Raw genomic sequence first — 13,520 nt, 5'->3', positions numbered from 1 at the left:
CTTCTCCTCGCTATATCACATACGCTAACCAGCCTTTAGTGTTTTCAAGATCCAAATTCGACATAGTGGCCCATCTATTCCTCGTTATGTCATGGAGAAAGCCATGGAAAACTGGGATCGAGTCAAGGAATCATGGAATGAGCCATCGGAAGAAATTGCTGGAGATGGGTCAGAGGTCTGTGAGGTAGAGACTCCAGAATTTAACGAAGAACTCTGTCTCTTTTGCCGCCACACGAGCTCGACCTTTGACGAGAACATGGCTCACATGAGGGCATGCCATAGTTTCACCATCCCAACCCAGAAAAGTCAGGACATTGAGCCTATAGCTGTTGTAAGATGTCTTCATAGCATCATATTCGACTGCTACGAATGTATATCTTGCGGCAAGCAACGCCGCACGTTGGAAGGGATTCAACACCACATGGTTGCCAAGAACCACTGCCATTTCCAGATGACATGCGAGATTTCGAGATTCTGTAAGGAGGAAGAAAGCTTCGACGCTCAAGAAACTCAAGAAAGTCATGATGCTCAGCTTGTACGACCAACTCAGGCTTCTCACAACGACGGGACTATCATTCAGCGTCCCCGGCTGCAACGCATGCCGAAGTTTCTAGGATGTGAGAACACCAGAGATGGCCATCATATGTACAAAGAGAAGCAATGAGAATGCTGTGTTTTTGGTAACTAGCACCCAACTGTCACCAAGATGGAAAGAATGGCAGAGGATCATGCCGAGGTGAATCAACGACAACATATAGCTGTCCACGAAATTGCCGGGGATTTCTAACGTTCATTCTGAGATAACTTCCTTGCTGAGAGAGCAACGAACAGACGATCTTATGGCTCATCTGAATGACATCGGTAAACTCTGGGAAGAAGAGCTGCAGAATATACAGTTGTGATTTAAAGCAAATGTTGGATTGGACAGAGTTTATTATTGATTTACTCGACTACTTAGTTTCCTGTTTTAATTTACATATATCTTGTGATCTTGTCGTTTTAAGAATACCTATACTGCATCTATACATGAAAAACCGCTATCCACTTTATTTATCACTATGGCGTCTCGGCGGAGATCTTCTCTATTTCCTTATGAGAGCGTCAAATGAAAATTTACACATTTCGCGGTCAGGCATAGTATGAAACCAAGGTCATTTTTGTCGGCACTTTGATTTGTGAAGGACACAAATTAACTAAAGAATAAAAGGAATAAAGCGAGCTGTTCTTGCATGCCAACTCTCCCATTCCTTTCCGAAGGCCCTCTTCAGCATCTTCTCCTCTTCAGATACTCTGGTCCAAATTCCAAACATGATACCCGATATAGTGAAAGGAAGTAATCTTATAGCCCAGGAACAGAAGGTCTCATAGGTATTGGGAGGAACCCAGCAGCTCAGAACACCATCCAGTCTACCAAGCAGCGCCACGTTGAATATCATGAGAATAGCAAGTCCAGTATAACTTGGGTGTTGGAGATATTGATAAATACCGGTAGTTTTCAATCGATCCGGCTCCTTCAGAGCAAATGTGAAGTTTTTGCCCAGTGATGCATACGGTACCAAACGCAGAGGAACACCGGCACAGAAGACTAGAGCTAGAGGAATCGTAGTTGCAGCAGACCATGTAATCAGGTCTGGATTGAGCCCATTTGCAATTCCATGATGAACGAGAGATGGAGGGATATTGGGGTAGCGCAAAGCTAGGCTAGTAGTGTGTAGTGATAATAGCCCAAGAGGGGCCAAGACGACCTTTGTGGTGTGTTTTCTCGTCAAGAATAGCCACCGAACTGAGTCGCCCGTTGATGGTGATGAATGTTCGCTGGGATTGGGAGGAGATAGAGCCAGGTAGGTTCCGTAGGTTGAACCTAGTATCGCTGCTGCTAGAGAAGTCTGAGATAAGGAGAATTGAAGAGCCATTGTGATCTCAGTGGAAGTCAGGTCTGAACGAGAAATCTGAGCTTGCACTTTTGCGATATATGAGGTTAGAATAGGCTTTCTTCAGCCATCGAAGAGATGCCGATCAATGATACAAAAGCTCAACCGAGGTTTAGTCTAAAACATCGGAAGCTAGCAGTTTCACGTGACACACGTTCGAGTGACGAAAGGCATTGGATCTCGTCGAACTGGTTAGTAAACGCAATGCCGTTGACAGAAGCCTGCGGGAGAGTAGATTACATGGTGTTAGGGTGTTTATGCTCTGTTACGCAGTCATGCAAACATAATTTCGCATCTCGTACTCGGTACACACAAAGCCAAATAGCGTGGCAATCCGAATGTTTGTATGGAGTAAGCCACAGCCACTGGACAGGGGTCTGATCTCAGTTTCTTCTCAGGCGGTAGTTATATGTCAACGCCAAACCCGTTGGCTAACCGCGATGGTAGCGTTTGTTTGACAGTTGACGGATAACAGTAATTATTTGTTGTTATACGAAAAGATTCTAGAAACGGTAGTCATCTGATCGGTAGAAACGGCAGCACAGACGGGTGAGCCTGTTTCAATCAACAGCCCGTATCGTGGCTTTCTAAACGGAGGAGCAGCCACCAATCCAAAGCTGAAGACATCAACTAAAGGGAGCGACTATGACATGATTCTCCACTTGGACTGAGACTTGCGTCCCCAGCTCAACCGCAGATTTGTCGATCGCCGCTTTGTGGCGATTCTAGCATAATCGCCGAGTCTAGACTCTAGACTCTAGACTCACCCTAGCTAAACTCTACCTCCCGGTCTTCGGCGTTTCGCCTCTAGTGGCAAGCCCTAGTAACCCAACTTTCAATGCCCTTCTTCTGTCTTTTGCCAATGGTGAGAATGACCGTTGGGGGATACCGTTGAAGATTCCTTTCGAATGTGCACGCACTGCTGAGAATGGCCAGCCCAGCTCGTGTAAAGGTGCCCAAGAAAAGCATCGTCTCTGAGGCTACTCGGGAGCGCGAGACGTTCAGGTAACGAGGCAATTTCACCCTACAAATATTGAGTTATGTTACTGAGATCTAATTAGATATGACGACTCGCTTTTCACCAATGTGCGCTTCAACGATACTGGATTGCCTGTTCCGAGCAATGAGCTCTCCACGTGTCCCGATGTCATATTGACGGCTCTGGCTCGTCTAGCGGCTTCTCAAACTGGTGCAGCGCGCGCAATGATCTCGTTGTTTGATCAGACTCATCAGTATATCATCGCGGAAGCTTCATCGATAACCCCATTGATTCCAAGCTTGGGACCGGATGGTCACCCGGAAACTCTTTGGCATTGTGGAACTGCAATCCCGCGATCACATAGTGCTTGTGAAAGCACGTTATGTTCCGATGAAATTCAATCAGATGAATCTGGACCAAGGGTCAGCCACGACTTGCCCGTCATTGTAGTTGATGATGTTACCCTCGATCCCGAGTACTCAACAAAACCGTACTGTCGACCTGGAGGCGCCGCAAGATTCTATGCCGCAGTGCCAATTCGCACAGATCGAGGTGTTAACATCGGAGTTATATGCGTAATCCATACCGAACCTTCGTTGCCATGGGAGGATAGACATTCAAGACTTATGAGAGAGCTTTCAAGAGCCGTCACAGAACATCTTGAGACCATCAGCCTGAAGAGCAACCAACGAAGGAGCGAAAGGAAGAGCTGGGGTTTGACAAGTTTTGTTGAAGGGAACACAGCACCTTTGAGCCAGATCTCCTCTACCGGACGAGAGTATGCAGAACATGAGACGAGAGTTGACAGTATGGCCAAGTATCGAAGGCCAAGAATTGACGACTTGCAACAAGCTTTGGGAGGAATGAGTGTCAGAAACTCAACTGCCACAGCCGACTCCCAACCGACGAACGCTCTTCACACCAAAGAGGTTATCATGTGCGATCCTCAGGCCAGATCGAAGTTTGCCCATGATCCAAGTCAGCTCCTCGAGACCCCAAAGCAAATCTTCTCAAAAGCAGCCTCAATTGTCAAGGATTCTATTGAGACTGATGGGTGTTTGTTCCTCAATGCAGACATGCTGGAATTTTCAAGTGCAGGCTCTTCCACAGAATGGATAGACGAGGACCTGGCGACTCGACGACCTTCAACATTCAGTTACAATGAGAGTGAGGATGCCTACACAACTGTTTCTTCTGATGAACGCCTAAGACCCTCTTGCCAGGCACTCGGCTCTTCCGAACATGGGGCAGCTCGTATTGCTCTCCCACAAGCTCTTCTCGCCAGGATGATTCGACAATACCCTAGGGGCCATGTGTTCAACTACGACACCGATGGAAATCTACTCCAAGAAGAACTGCCTGATGATTCGACTCATCATCAACAAAACAACAATGACTGGGGAAGCCTACATAACAGACAAGACCACAGGTTTCGAGTTCAGCAGAAAGAAGCAAGTATTCTCCTTGAAACTTTCCCTGGTGCTCGAAGCATTGCATTCGTTCCTGTCTGGGACCTCAGGAAGAAAAGATGGTCTGCTGGTGGCTTCATTCACACTTACAATATCAAGCGTACCTTTACAGTCGACCTCGATTTGAGTTACCTCAGAGCTCTTGGTATGCTCGCAGCGGCCGAGGCTTTCAAACTGGAAACCCTAGCTGCCGACAAGGCCAAGACTGATGCCCTTGGCTCACTGTCTCATGAGTTGAGATCACCACTTCATGGTGCTGTTCTGAGCGTTGAATTGCTCAATGATACAGAACTGACTATTCCACAACAAAACATTGTTAGAACCATTGAAACATGCTGCCGAACACTGTCAGATACGATCGACCATTTGCTCGAATATTCCAAGGTTAACAAGGCTTTGCCTCAAGAAGCGACTCGAGAGACCCAGGCAGACGGAAGTGGTATCAACAGGTCCTCGTCCATTAGCATAACTTCGAAGCCATCAAGAAAGGTCGTACAGCTAGATGTTCTGGCTGAAGAGGTTCTAGAGAGCGTCTACGCTGGATTCAATTTTCAACAGGTCTCCCTTGCCCAGTCAACTAGCCAAACACCTCGACGACCTGGCCACACATCTATCCGCCGAATGGACACCATGCAAGCTATGGAGGAGCTTCAAGCTCCATCGAAGAAGACAGGGAATCTGTCAACGAAGATCGGAGACGTCGATGTTTTCCTGGTCATCGACTCACGACCATCGTGGGGTTTCTACACCCAGCCTGGTCCCGTGCGTCGAATTATCATGAATCTCTTCGGCAACTCGCTCAAGTACACGCAATGTGGAATCATCAAGGTCTCTTTAGAGCAGACCAGCGCTTTTGGTGCTGATGATAATGACTGCTGGGTAACCATCAAAGTCTCCGACACAGGCGTGGGCATTAGCGAGGACTTTCTGCAAAACGGTTTGTTCAAACCGTTTTCGCAAGAGAATCACTTGTCCCCTGGCACAGGCCTTGGACTTAGTTTCGTAAAGCAGATAACTGCACAGTTTGGAGGCCACATCTCTGTCGACAGCCGAGTTGGCGTCGGTACTACAGTAACAGTGAGACTACCAATGAAGCTCGGCGACGACTGTCATCACAACGTCTGTGAGATTCGACAACGAGAAGAAGAGTTCGACGCGCAGACAGAAAAGCTTCGAGGGCTTCGGGTCAAACTGGTTGATTTCAACAAAGACTCCGTTACAGGAGGCGGTTCCGCACAAAGAACGATTGAATCCCCTGACCAACTTGTGCAGGATATGTGCAAGGAATGGCTAAACATGCAGGTCAACACCACCTCGGAGACACCTTGCTTCATGCCAGACCTTGCAATTTGGTCTGAGGAGGGTTTTGAAAGGCCCAGTGCGCCGCAAGAAGCAGTTCCGGATATTCCAAACATTGTGCTGTGTGCCAATGCTGTTACTGCCCATCAGTATGCGACTGGCACAAAGACAATACCACGCCCCGGGGTTTTCGAGTTCATCTCACAGCCGTAAGTAACATTCCATGATGCACCATATGCCGTGCTCTAGGCTAACCATAAATCAAGACTCGGTCCTCGAAAGCTTGCCAAAGCATGTTCACTAGCCTTGTATCGCTGGACAGTCATGCAAACATCTCCCCAATCACCAACATCAGCATCAACAGAGCCCGAATCTTTGAGCATCGTCACCAGCACTGCTCCTTCACTAACAAACCCAAGCTCACCCTTCCCCGCGAGCGAAGATGAAACTCCAACGCAGCCAAAAAGCTATTTCAGAGCATCTGAGTTCCTTCTCGTTGACGACAATTTTATCAACCTCAAGATCCTCTCCTCATACATGAAGAAGCTCAAACAGCCATATCAAACAGCTTCAGACGGTTTAGAAGCCGTCACAGCCTATGAGGCAGACCCTGGACGATATAGTTGTATCTTGATGGATATCTCGATGCCGGTCATGGATGGGTTTGAAGCAACGAGGAGGATTCGTGCTTTTGAGTCACAACAGCGGTTGAGGCCTGCTCTGATACTTGCTTTGACAGGGCTGGCTTCTGAAGAGGCGCAGAGAGAGGCTACTGTCAGCGGATTGGATTTGTTCTTGACGAAGCCTGTGAGGTTGAAGGAGTTGGGACCCATTTTAAGAGCCAAGGGGGTTTTGGAGGAGGAGTCGAACCTGGGCTGAGTATCATGATCTATAGGAAGAAAAGTAAGGTGCATGGGATCTAAAAGAACTAATTACTACGGGACAAAATAATGGATAGATAGAAAATAATCATATTAATGAGGTAAGCTGAATGTGTTGTGAAGATGGAGAGAGAGATAGGTGGCACCGGTTGACATCATGAGTTATGGTTCGAAAGCTAAGGTTTTTGGTTTAAGAAACAACCTCAAGGTAGATGTGTAGAGTACTATGGGGATGAAGCAACGTTTGAGTAGTACTTCGGAATAGTTCTTAAGCCTACGTATATTATATTCATATTGTAGACGATGGAAGAGTGTCGATAGATGAACCCCCTCTTAACTTCATCGTTCCTACAAGGCCACCCATGATGTCAATGAAGCCCCAAAACGTCTAGACTCGTCTTCTATCATGGACATGGAGTAGCGAGAGATGAGAATTATATATATTAGGTATCAACAAAAAAAGACATGGCAAAGCACGCTTCATCAACCCACCATCAGCTCCATAACCCCTGACAATCCCGTCCTTTCACATAACTATCACCCGTTCGTAGGCAAATGTCCCGCTAAATGCAACGCCTCAAATATGAAAAAAAAACAGAAACAAAAAGCAAGAAAACAGATAGATGTTTTCGCCAAAATAGAACGCCGTGCTATCATATCCGTAACCCTTGGTATCTTCAACACGACCCAATAAGCGCCAGACCATACTCTCTTGGATTTCTTTTGTTATCACCCCTGCCCTGATTGCTGTGGATATGTGTCTTTTGTTTCCTTAGATTGTTGTGTTTGGTGCTGATGCCTCGAGGTTCATGGTCCACCGCCCCCATCCTTGATGCTTGTCACAGGCATCGGTCTATAGATGCCTGAGAGACAAGTCGCAAGGCTCGACATATTACTGCCGGAGGGGAGTTTCCTTAAAACGCTTTACCCAGTGCTGTCGTACGCGGCTGGGCATCTTGCAAAACACCATAGCTTTGCACTCATTGATGAGCACGCCCTCAGAGATCTTAACCTGCAGATCAAGATCCTCGTCTGCAAAGTCACGGAAGAATATGTCCAGCGCTTCCTCTTGCCAGCGTAGAGTATTTCGAGATCGTACAGCCTCGACAATCTCCTCCATAACGGGCCCGTTGGTGTTCTGGCTATCCGCCTGGGAAGGAGACGCAGCACTCGGGCCATCACGCACAGCCAAAGGCAGCATGGAAGAGTTGAGAACAGACGCTGAAAGAGCACGAGAGCCATCATTGGACGAAGTACGGCGACGCTTGCCGGGAGACTCGGGGGCCGGCTGACCCATAGGCATAGTAGTAGCAGGTGGTGTGGATTCGAACGGGTTCGAGGTGCTTGTAGTGGGCAGCTGTCGCTTGCGGCTTTGTGTGATCGTCTCGTCCGGTGGGGTCAGAGCATTGGCATTTGCTACAGTCGGTGGTCCGCGTGGAGGAATTGTAGTAGACGTCGGTCGCGGTTGGGTCGCCGACCCAGTGGAAGATGTAGTGGGAGTTTGAGTCAACATGGGTCGCGAAGTCGGGCTCTCGAGGCCAGGAGGTCGAGGAGGAGGAGGATCGCTTGTCAAATTGAGTATACCGGTGCCCGGCATATCAGGGTCATCGGCCATGGGGCCGTCTGTTCGTCTCCGTGGTTTCATTATACGTTTGGGAGCGCCACCTGAGCCGATGACGTCTGGATAAAGAACTTCCATAAAGTCTTCGTGATCAAAGGGTCGGCCGCGCAACGCCCTGGAAAGCGGTTCCCTCTATTTGCGAGTCAGCATGTGCTTGACAAAGTCGTTTTGTATGCGCGAGGCTATAGCAGCCGGGCCTCGTCGTTCGCGTGATGGCAATTCCCGTTCATTGCATCGTCATGGTGCAAGGAATGTTTACCTCGATATGGGCAGTCCACGCCTCCTCCGTAGCAGTGACCGTTCTCTTGACCGGATTATAAACAAACTCGGGGTCCTCACGAAGGCCTCTCCATAACCGAAACCGTTTTCTCGCGTTGTCACTCTTGTTGATCAGGTGGCTCTTAGCCGGATAGGCGCCATGGCTCTCCTGCAGAGCCAGAGCAGCGCGCTCCCAGGCCTCTGCTTTGAAGGAGGAATTTTCGCGGAGACCAAGCTGGACGCTCTCGCAGAGACTTCGGAAGAAGGTCGCTTCGTATGCCGGAGTCCAGCTGAAGCGCGGAGCTCTTCGATCGCGGTCGACTCGAGCTGGGGGCTGGCCGTCTGGGCCGAGGACATCGACGTCTTCGTCGGACATTGTTCTAGAAGGGGAGGGGAAGAAAGGGAGAAGAGAAAAAAAGCCCCCTAGTGACTTTCGGTAGGAGGCTGAGGCTGAAGCCGAAGCAAATGCTCCAACAACCAAGTCGTGTGTTGGTACAGTCTTGACAAGACCTGACCTGGATCAAAAACGATGGGAACCAATTCTAAACCAAACCTTAGTGCTAGCTCGCCCAGTCGGGACTCGGCCGGGCGGTGAGTTTTTGGGTGGGGACGAGAGGTCACCTGGGCCACTGGGAATTTCACTATGCGTTATCACGTGCGACCACTGAAAAAGGGGAACAGAGGTCGACAGTTGCTTGGAACAGCGATTAATTTAAGCTGGACGTTCAGAATCGACGGTAGAATGATGATATCACATCGATGTTTATGGTCTTGGTTCATTGTCTATCAAGATGCAACTCACCGGAACTTTTGCTCCTTGGCCTCGATCCAGGGCCGCGGACAGGGATTGGTGAGAGCTGAGGCTCAACTCCCCGAGAAAAGTCCATCTCATTGGTCTGTTTGAGCCTGTGACAGGTCAAGGCGATACGACATAACGGTTCTGTATTGCAAGGATTAATTGATCTCACCAAACATTACATTGCATGCGCCGACACTTGCATAGTTCCTTGGCCATCTTGATTCGAGCATGAGTCGGTACATAACTTTTCTCTGTGATAGAATCTTTTTATTATGGAGATGTCCCACTGTCGAATGGAGCATCTTGCCCGGTATAGCCGCGGTTACCGCCTGTAGCATTACCTAACATTACATCGATGCCTATAATCTGGGCCTTGACAATCTTTACTCTGTTTAGTAGGCCAAGTGCACTTTGCGTCACTCAGACTCCGATATCGATGAGAAATGTAATTGAGTTTGCAGACCCAAAATAGTGAAATTATTCTATCGACCAAAGATATCTTGGCCCATGACTTCGAAAAATGTAAGAGTAAATGTCATCAGACTAGAATTCATCACTGAATTTTCAAGAGAAGGATCAGAGGAACAAGAATTGAATAAGAGCAAAGAATGCAATACCAGCACCAGCCAGTCCCAAGTGTTGACTCATGGCGCCAGATACAATAACAGGGTGGTCGGTGGACTCTCCTGTCCGGGCGTTAGTTTTGATACCTTTCACGAGATCAATCATGGTGGACTTACCAGGAGATGCACTCTCTGGTGAATTAGGGACTGGGGTAGGCTTGACGCTTGATCGGAATCCATTGTCGTCTCCAGTGACCTTGGGTGCAGTGTTTCCTTGCTCCTCGGACTGCTCCTTGGGCTGTTCCTTGCCGGGTTTTGCCATTGGCATTTCAGTTGGTGCAACCTCATTCATGTAATGACCCGAAACAGGGTACGTGATGGTCGCGGAAATAGGCTCGGGGCCACAAGTAGTACACGTCTGAACCTCACACGTGAATCCATATGGAAGATCGTGCTCATTCTTGGTAGGCTTTGCCTCCATGCCACTATATGTCTCCGTGATGACATACTCCTGTTCAAACAGACCAGTAGAGCAGAAAGCAGGGTACTTGGTAGTGTATTCAAGAGTATGGACACAAGTTGGGCAGCCGCAGTGACAGTCGGGAGCTTGGACTTCAACGATGATGACTTCTCCTGTCACAGCTGGCTTGTGAACCACGCATGTCGGGCCGGGCACGGTGACTGTAGCCGGAGGACGAAGGCCATCGCGGGTGAAGCATTGAGTTATCGTTGCTGTGCGGGTTTCATACTGGACATTCTCTTGAGCAACCCCCAAAGCGGCGAAGAGCGCTGGGATAACGAGTGACTTGGAATACATGATTAACGAGGGCGAAGAGCAAAAATGCACCAAACGAATGACTGCAGCTGGAAATCACACAGCCTGAGCAAAGAAGCAGAGAAAGAGTGTTTTGAACGGCATAAAGGGGACTTGGCGCTTATTAAAGCCTCATGCTAGTAATGAGGAAATGTTACGTCCATACCTCAACGTCCATGTAATTACCTAAAGACTGTGGCTTACCGGCGACATGAATAGTTTCATGCCAGAATATGATAGTGACCCGTGTAGCGCGTGACGCCATGCTCTATTTGCTCTTAGCGGTCATTGTTGGTGCTCGCTTACTTTTAAATTTCGGTTCCCATGGATAGCTTGACAGTGGCTGACTGAAAGGCCAAATTTCGTTACGGCGTTTTGTTTCGTGGAATCCAGTGATTGTGTTGGTATCAAAATTCTGTGTTGTCTACTCTCTGGTATGCAAGGGATCAACTCAAGGGAGTCTTGGTGACTAGCTAACTTTAGTTTAGTACGATGGTTCATGTCTTGTCTAAACGTGGGCGCGATGACATCTAATGTCAAAACTCATATTCTAGACCAACGCCTCACTAACTAGATTGAGACATTGTCCAGTTGTTGCTCGCCACCAAATCTTTTATTGTCTTGAGATATTCACAGCAACCAACAGATGTCTTATGCTTCATGGGCTGAGTGTATGCAGGGCTGAGCTGAACATTTGAGTGTAGAGCAGTTAAGAGTCGTAGAAATTCACAGTATTGGCTCAGTCCCTGGTTTCCGTCTTCCCAGAGTTTTCATTGATTCTTGATGATGTCTCCTGTTCGCTTGTTCCTATTTTTCCTTGCAACCCTTTTTGGTGCATCCATTGCTCTTCAAGATGACCAAAGGCGGCCTGAATCTTGGTGCATAACCTACCTATCAACTTATCTGGTCCCAAGATCAGATGGTCACACTCGCCCTACAGCTTCATCTGCTGACGAAGCTGTTTTCTCAGGGGCCTCTGGAGCAACTTTGGCATTTCCAACAGATCTAGCTATCCCCTCAACCTTTCTTGTTCATGATGATCTAGCTATTACCACTTCGGCCCCAAGTTCAACTACTGGAACTTCAGTCCCCCATCCCAGTGGTCGATCAGTGATATTCCGCGTCGTTCCAGAGTCGCAAGACACTAAACGGGATCTCCAAGTTAGGGCAGTTGGCGGTTTCGTTGGTAGCCAGTCAGAGATCTGTGCTGCTGCCTCTATCTTCAAATTTGTGCAAGGTCGTTTGTTGGACGGCACCTTGCCCATATACTACAACGGCGAGGATTTCAAGGAGCTACGTGGCTATCCAGGAGCGTTACCTCCAGATGCTGTTACTGAAACCTTTGCTGATGAGGCTGGATTCCTCCGATTTTTCAGCTCAGTCCTACCAAACGGCGAGGCAGGCTTCTGTCAGGACGCTGAGAGCGGCCAAGTCAATATCACTTTCACCGCATCACCTCCAAGTTGCCAATCTATATGATTTTCTATTACTGGAGGTATTGGCATCCTTTCGTGTCACTGATGCTAGGCTGACTCGTTTTCTTCTAGTTAACGAATGCCGAGACGGTGATCTATCCTCGAATCCTTCTTCTCGACCTACCAGTATGCCCCTGCTGGCAGAGTCTACATCAGCACTGCCCGGAACGACATCTCCCTTGAACTCAATAGCTTCTCCGACCACAAAAGATATCCAGAGGGGTTCTTCCGCTATAGATGTCCCAACCTTCACTTCTCAGGTCAAGCCTGTGTATACGAGCTCTTTCCGATTTTACAACAGCTCCTCATCTATTGAATACCCAACACGCCCCGCTATCACTCAAATATCTTCTATGTTAGACATTTTAACCCCTGTCACCGATATCCCACTTACATCTCGGCTGAGCTCTTGGACCTCAAATGCGGAGACCCTACTCACAGATGCACTATCCACGGATGTCTTGGGAACGTCGGAAGAACTACCTTCTATCTTTGATCCCACTACAACTGCCACGTCAACTACTATGAATGCTCAAAATACAATTGGCACTAGCTCTGGGACTGTCTCCACGGCAAGCTCTATTGTTCACTCTTCTACCACGTCTGGCCCATCATACAGTTTCGAGACTGATACTAGCACACTATCAGATCTTCCATTGGATGCCAGTTCATCTTTTGACTCGAGCCCAACCTTCACGACAACTACCGATACCACAACTTCAACCACTACAAGCTCTGAAGCGACGGGCACACGTGCGTGTCCAGTGGGCCTGTCTGAACCACTGACACTATTCGATGGCCAAAGGCCATCTGACAATGGTGTCGAATGGCTCGTGCTTCCTTTTCTGATAACACTCTACGGTGAAACTAGTGATATGCTCTATATCAGCCCCAACGGACTTGTTACACTCAGAGATTCGTTTGGGGCCGATTCGGTCTCCAATATGGCCTTACCAGATGAAAATGTTGAGTCACTGGCTATTTTCCCTTATTGGACTGACATGATAGTCCCCGAAGGTTCAGGGGCTGAGGTTACATATCAGATTGAGGATGTTCCCAACCAGCCAGGGGTGTTGACCATAGATTGGTGTGTTTTCACCACACCAGATGGGACTGAGCCAAATCACTTCCAAATGGTAGTCTCAGAGGATCAGCTAACCCCAATTACCTACTTATACTATACTATCCACCTCGGGGGAAGTTATGCTACTATCGGTGCCCAAAATCGTGATTCGGGTCAGTTTATGCAGTACTACGGTCCTATCCCAGATAGAACATTTATGGAAGTCAGCACGTTCAGTGGCGGGGAAGATTTACGTATTGGTCAGTTCTGAGACCCCTCAATTCTTAATGGCCACTTCGTTATTTCATTATTCTTTCTTCTTTTGTTTTCATGCCTTTAATCTCTGGATTAGCTAGGCTTTTAGGGTT

General features: G+C 48.2%; 5 protein-coding genes across 5 annotated transcripts; 2 read left to right on the top strand and 3 right to left on the bottom strand.

The window, feature by feature from the left end:
- Nucleotides 1-1,193: 1,193 nt before the first annotated feature.
- FMAN_07916 (uncharacterized protein) lies at nucleotides 1,194-1,913 on the bottom strand (the record flags this gene model as incomplete). Its single annotated transcript, XM_041821327.1, has 1 exon — nucleotides 1,194-1,913. The coding sequence occupies one exon, from the start codon at nucleotides 1,911-1,913 to the stop codon at nucleotides 1,194-1,196; it is 720 nt and encodes a 239-aa protein (XP_041687118.1).
- Nucleotides 1,914-2,859: 946 nt separating this feature from the next.
- Nucleotides 2,860-6,557, top strand: FMAN_07915 (uncharacterized protein; the record flags this gene model as incomplete). The annotated part of the gene is made up of 3 exons (XM_041821326.1): nucleotides 2,860-2,936; nucleotides 2,993-5,887; nucleotides 5,945-6,557. 3 exons carry the CDS (start codon nucleotides 2,860-2,862, stop codon nucleotides 6,555-6,557), a joined length of 3,585 nt encoding a protein of 1,194 aa, XP_041687117.1.
- Nucleotides 6,558-7,451: 894 nt separating this feature from the next.
- Nucleotides 7,452-8,814, bottom strand: FMAN_07914 (uncharacterized protein; the record flags this gene model as incomplete). Its single annotated transcript, XM_041821325.1, has 2 exons — nucleotides 7,452-8,312; nucleotides 8,440-8,814. The coding sequence occupies 2 exons, from the start codon at nucleotides 8,812-8,814 to the stop codon at nucleotides 7,452-7,454; spliced, it is 1,236 nt and encodes a 411-aa protein (XP_041687116.1).
- A 999-nt stretch (nucleotides 8,815-9,813) lies between these two features.
- FMAN_07913 (uncharacterized protein) lies at nucleotides 9,814-10,617 on the bottom strand (the record flags this gene model as incomplete). The annotated part of the gene is made up of 2 exons (XM_041821324.1): nucleotides 9,814-9,923; nucleotides 9,978-10,617. 2 exons carry the CDS (start codon nucleotides 10,615-10,617, stop codon nucleotides 9,814-9,816), a joined length of 750 nt encoding a protein of 249 aa, XP_041687115.1.
- Nucleotides 10,618-11,400: 783 nt separating this feature from the next.
- Nucleotides 11,401-13,423, top strand: FMAN_07912 (uncharacterized protein; the record flags this gene model as incomplete). Its single annotated transcript, XM_041821322.1, has 2 exons — nucleotides 11,401-12,079; nucleotides 12,162-13,423. The coding sequence occupies 2 exons, from the start codon at nucleotides 11,401-11,403 to the stop codon at nucleotides 13,421-13,423; spliced, it is 1,941 nt and encodes a 646-aa protein (XP_041687114.1).
- Between the last annotated feature and the right edge of the window lie 97 nt (nucleotides 13,424-13,520).

The sequence above is a fragment of the Fusarium mangiferae genome (assembly GCF_900044065.1).
Source record: "Fusarium mangiferae strain MRC7560 genome assembly, contig: FMAN_scaffold012, whole genome shotgun sequence".
NCBI lineage: Eukaryota > Fungi > Ascomycota > Sordariomycetes > Hypocreales > Nectriaceae > Fusarium > Fusarium mangiferae.
Note: the sequence above shows the minus strand (reverse complement) of the source record. Positions and strands in the feature narration are given on the sequence as shown.